At 41.0% G+C, this 6000-nt stretch overlaps 1 protein-coding gene across 1 annotated transcript; it reads right to left on the reverse strand.

The window, feature by feature from the left end:
- Window positions 1-912: 912 nt before the first annotated feature.
- Window positions 913-5118, reverse strand: islr2 (immunoglobulin superfamily containing leucine-rich repeat 2). Its single transcript, XM_035394872.1, has 2 exons — window positions 4801-5118; window positions 913-4008 (listed from the first exon to the last, which is right to left on the reverse strand). Exon 2 carries the CDS (start codon window positions 3997-3999, stop codon window positions 1855-1857), a length of 2145 nt encoding a protein of 714 aa, XP_035250763.1. The 5' UTR covers window positions 4000-4008; window positions 4801-5118; the 3' UTR covers window positions 913-1854.
- Window positions 5119-6000: the final 882 nt, after the last annotated feature.

Raw genomic sequence — 6000 nt, forward strand, 5'->3', positions numbered from 1 at the left:
TAGTCACACAGTCAACATAAAAAGCGTACAGTAGATAAGAAATGATACCTAATGTGTTATCATTTATTTATCCTTTCGGCTATTTTCCCTATAAAACCTTGTTGAGATTAAAGGGTGACCTGGTTAAGAGGTAACAATAAAACCGTTTCAACATGTTTATTTCATATAATTAAATACTACTGCATTAAATATATAAATTGGACCTGTTTCAGAATCAATAGCCCTACGTGACTGCAATTCTATGTGCCATTGGGTCGTAATATTTTTCAGTTCTCACAATAAGTGAGCAAAGCAGACTGTATGATTCGCCGTGTGGAATCGGCTAATGAGCCTTTTTTATTTGAATTTATTTGCTTAGCAAAAAAAAGGTTTAATTATTTGCTTATTTTGTTGAATATATTTACAGCAAAGCAAGCCACACAATTGATTTTTAACATCAGATAGTAAAGTCGGCATCATCATTCCGTTATCCGAAACAGTGGAATGAGTGCTCGGGCTAGGGTTGAAAACAAACATATCCAGGCTGCGAGAAGGGTCCGAACAGTAGCTGATGGCTTGCGTTGTGTTACTTACTTACACTTTAAATTAAATAACACAATAAAATATAGTCTATCTATGGTTTACGGTTATTGATTGGTTTACCAAATATATTCGCCCTAAATTTGAGAACTGGTTCGCTTGATGAAAAATAATAGAGATTGATTACTTAAATATCAGACAACCCCCACCAATAACTGCTTTTCAAATATCATGCAATCTTCCTCTATATAAAGATGAGAGGCCCCCTTTAAAAAAAAATGAAACTTGGAATTTCAAGTGCTAATGTTCGGTTTTACAAGAAAAGTGCGCACGCAGCGTGTAGGGTTATATATGCAATTGACATTTAAACTAATAAAAAAGTAAAAACAAATGGATTGTAAAGATGGGTTTTAATGTTTTATTAACGCCACGTACATAAAATCATATCAAAAGAGGTACAAGGTTGAGGGATCTTTACAACATCGTTGAACAGCCACTTAAAATCCACTATGCGTCGATTTACAGGACACTCAAAGACGTTCAGATGAATCACTTTATTGGCCAACAGGTGACCGTTCTTTTTCTTGGAAAATAAGAAAACATCGTTTCAATTTACCGGGCTTACATCACACACTGACATTAAGAATACGTAACGTCCTATACGCTATTAAAACACACATGAAAATAGCCTACGTATGTGTGACATGCCACGGACAAGTATCTCTAAAAAGAGAAAGTACAAGTTTAGAATCTTTGAGAAAAGCGAGAAGATAAGCACCTGATTACAGAGGTTAGAGTCATATATTGCCGAAGCTCCACTGTACATTTAACACCGTCTTTTGGCAGTGAACTGGATTTTCCAGCGCTTACACATACTTGATTACAGATAAAGTAAGACTCCCTTTAAATTTTATAAAAAATGGGAACAGTCAATTCACGGACGGATCAGTATCTGCCACTGTCCAGCATCGTAGCATGCTGAAACGGGCGCGTGAAAACCACAATGAGGGTATGCTAGCCTACACTCGAAATAAAGGGAATTTTTATTAATCACTCGTTATCGGTTTGGAGTTTCTTTTGAAAATTGATGAATCGTCAATAATATAAACATGACATAGGTTGAGTGGTCAACCTCGTTTGAATGACTATCAGAGTTTCCAAAAATGTGTCCTCCAATCTATTGCAGTGAACGTAAATGGATGTGTTCTTGTACAAACAAGCGAACCGCGTGTATCAGGGCTCTGCTTTCATGTGAAATAATAAGAGGTAAATTACCTGGTCCTTAACCAATTTGAATGTGACTATCTTACACAGTGAATCCAGGTGATAAACGTTTCAGCGGCCTGGCTGTTTGTAGTTGCCATTAATTTCTTCGGAGATGTTCACGGCCTCTGCCCCCAGTGGCAATCGATCACTGTACTCAGAACCCACTTCAAATTCTTCTTGATTCGTTTTGGATTGCGAATCGGGAATGGATTCAGTTACCACACTGCCCTCTACCTCTCCTTCTTCTCCTGCCTCACCTTCAGCCTCGCCTTCTCCCTCGCCCATCTCACTAGGGTCGTAGTTCTTCTCTGACTCCACAAAGGACGCTCTAGGATCGAAATCGGCGGCCATGTGCTTTTCCATCTGATCTGGGTTCTGCGCCTTCATGATCAGCTTGTAGGTCTTGCCTTGGTATTTGTACATCAAGTGGCAGCAAGTAGCACCCAGCAGGGGGACGGTGGCCAAAGCCAGCAAAAATATGCTCACAACAACGATGATCAGAAGGGAGGGGATCTTCTTCCTGGTAGTGAAAACAACTTGCACCTGACAGTCATTCCCTCCATACGTTAGACAGAGGGTGTAATTGGTACCAGGCTGGAGACCCTGGAAACGATATGCATTGACCCCATCCTCAATCTTGGACCACTGAACAACTGAGTGTCCATTGCCAGTATTAACACACAAATACAACATATCCAGGGGAACGTTCTTGCTTGATGGCTGGTAAAGGCTGAAAACCTCTTTGACCATAGTTTCAACATCTTGTGGGGGGCTAAGGTGAAGATTGGCCTTGGCGTTGGGCAGTTTCATAGGGTTCAGCTGAACTTTCGCTTCTGTCTCTGACACTTCTAGTGCAATGACCCCAAAATCAAAGGTGTACTGCTTGAGTTGATCCAGGCTCATGTTGAAGGCATGGTTGGAAATGTATTGGGTGCCATCATTTGTGCCACATTTGCTGGAAAATATTGGGTCCTTGCTGTCCGGTCCAGGCTGCTTGGTGTCCACAGTGATGTAAGTCGATCCAGTTGGAATGCTCTTGCTCTTCTCCTCAGGTTTGGACCAGCTGATCACACTGTTTTTGGTGTTCTTGGGCCCAGGCTGGTGTCCAGCCATTGAACGGGCCTTGTCAGGTGTTGTGTCCAGCATGGAGTTGACAGCATGTTTCCGAGTGCCCGCTACCACTACCTTTACTGCGGCCTCCGCTTTGCCCAATTCATTTACAGCTGAGCAGCTGTAGTTACCGTCTTCCTTTTTGCTCATACGCGGGATGATGAGAGTGCCATTTTGGAACACCAGGAAACGATTTCCGGCCTTTTTGGTGTCCACAGGCAAATCATTTTTCTCCCTAACATCACCAGGCAAACTGAATTCCATGTACTGGTTTCCTGCACGTATTTCCCACTTGACATCTGGCCTGGGGTTCCCCTTGGTTTCACAGTTTAAGATTAACATGAAGCCCTCATAGAGCTCAGTGTTCTCGATGTTGGGCTGGTAGGTTATGCTGACAGTAGGAGCTGTGCATTCCATCTTAGGCATTGCCACAACTAACATGCCTTTCAGCGCCTCTGGGGCCTCACAGACAATGGATTTCTGCTCAGGGACAGAGATTTTAGAAGCCACGATCCAATCCCTCAGCCACTCCAGGGAGCAAGAGCAGGTGAAGGGGTTGTTGTAGATCTGGAGGTGTGACATGGAACTCAGGGCATCAAAAGTCCCCAGCACGATTGTGGTAAACTTGTTGTTGTTGATGCGCAGTGACCTCAGGTCTTTCAGGGTGGAGAAGGCATCCTTAGGCAGGTTGATCATTTCATTGTTGTTCATTTTCAGCAGCTGCAGGGCGGTGAGGTTGTAAAGGTCCTCCCAGGGAAAGTTGACGATCTTATTGTTGCTGAGGTCCAGGTTGCGAAGTTGGACCAGGGGGGCCAGTGTCTCACTCTCTATGTCCACAATCGCATTGTGGGCCAGCCATAGTGATGTTACCTGGGTGACATTCACAAAGCTTTTTGACTTAAGTGAGGTGATTTTGTTGGCAGAAAGACTCAAAGTAGTCACATTAGAGGGCAGCCCTACGGGGACCTCCAACAGTGCTTTGTAAGCACAGTCAGCAAACTGGTGGGCGTATTTATCCGAACAGCTGCATTGCTCTGGGCAGCCCTGCACAAAGCCAATTACAGCAGTCCAGAAGACGAGACAGCCCAGGTAAATCAGTGCCATTTTCTCCACCTGCAAGAAATGAATTTGTCACAGTGGACATCTCATTTGCAATACCCTATATTACAGCTAAATTAAAACATTTACAAAGCCATAAACATGTTTACCGGCTCAGCAATAACATTTTGTGACATGCTGTCACGCTGCACGTTTGATAAACTACAGCATTATTACACCTGTTAAAATTCGGAGTGCTTGTTGTATATGAATAGTTTGTAGCACACCAATAATTTTAAATAAATATGTTTTCACTTAATGTTCTCACAAAGGTTTGTTTCATACATATCTAACACACATAGGATATTTTGAAGAAATCAAATGAAGTACTAGTGCAGGTTGTTACTAGTTCTAATCTCACATTGCAGAAAGTAATTTCTATCAGAGCAGCATTTGCTGTTCATGGAGCGCGCGCTCCTACAGTGTACCACCTTAAGTTCACTGTCCTTGGTACTGAAAGCAGACTGCTTGTCGTGTCATTTCCTTATCTTTCAATACCCAAACTGGCCCATCGATTTTTCTCACCTAACTTAATTTTGTGTCATAAAATGTGTTGTTTTGTGTTATCTCATATCCGTATCAATTATAGAAAAAATGTAGTATTTTGTCTAGCTGTTCCAGGAAAAGCAATGCCAAAGCTAAGACTAAATTGGCTACTGTTCATTTTAAGATTTAAAAAGGTTCATATGCCATACAAAAGGAAAGCGAAACAAAAATGTTTATGTCGATTCAGTATTTTTTCATGCAAGAACATCTTAATAATATAGCGTCTTACTCAAAGTTCTGTCTACTTCCCCGAAGTCTTACCTGTCTGGTAGCTTTGTTTTTCCAATTCTTGTATCTTTCTTTTCCGATTAAGCGAGTGGTTGGAATATTTTTCTAAATAAAAGTCACTGGTCGATTGAAGTACTGTCCTCAAAAGCGGTGAATCCGGTTACATGATTTTGGCAGACACGCAATACGGTGATGAGAGGCGGCGGAAGAGACATTTTTCTCCCAGTGTGATGCTGAGAAATCCGAAGGATGTTTTCTCTTCGCGGTCGAGTTTGGTGAGGATTCTCTGCGCGTTCCCGCCTCCGTGGAGAAGGGGGAGGGCCTGTGAACGCGCAGCCTCTCCCTCTGCTACAATATTAAAGCTACATGGACGTTGCCCTCCACTCGGTGTATTCATTATTTAGATATAACAATGTTTAATTCATTTGTTTTCTTCATCATCCTCTGACCTCGTTTTTTTCGTTTTCTCTTCTTTTTTTTTGTTGAGTTACATACAGTTTAGAAGGACAATAACAGACTGTCCGTCTGAATCTAAAAAATATAAGAGAAACAGTACGACTAAATGCAAGTGTATTAACTTGAAAGTGCCTTTCAACGGTACACATTAAACCTTATCATTTTTCGCAGATACGATATTGCTTTTATGCTTTATTTTAATTTCGAACCATACAACCTGAAAGATGACCGCAACTTGTTCTTTGTCATTTGTATTACTATGCCTATTTTAAAATATCGCTTTTCAATTTATTCTGAAGAAGTAGCCTATAAGAAATTACACTAGAAATATTCTGGTTCTTTGTTTAAAACTATAGATCCAAAATAAATCTGTGCGTATACAAGCTATATGTGTAACTAGCTAATTATAAATAATTATTCGATTTGACTATGTATAGCGCATCGTCTCATGTTTTCATAAGATTGCAGTTTTAACCATTTCTACCCCGTACATTTCTGCAACTTCTGACAAAACAAAGGGATTGATTGGACCAACTGCATGCATATACTTTTAAACGACTGGTTAGGGGAAAAAAACTTGCTTTGTCTTATTCTTACGCCTACACGCCAATGGCCATGCATACTAACAGCACAATCTTTTATTTACGTAATCAAATAGTTAACATGCTACATGAAGGAATTGCTTTCATTTCCACATTCCCTTGATTTGATGTTTCTCTGCTGGTCACACTCAGAGGTTCTCAGTAGCTTATTTAATTTCTTTATGTTCAGTAATGC

The sequence above is a fragment of the Anguilla anguilla genome, chromosome 16, assembly GCF_013347855.1.
Source record: "Anguilla anguilla isolate fAngAng1 chromosome 16, fAngAng1.pri, whole genome shotgun sequence".
In the NCBI taxonomy this organism is placed as follows: Eukaryota; Metazoa; Chordata; class Actinopteri; order Anguilliformes; family Anguillidae; genus Anguilla; species Anguilla anguilla.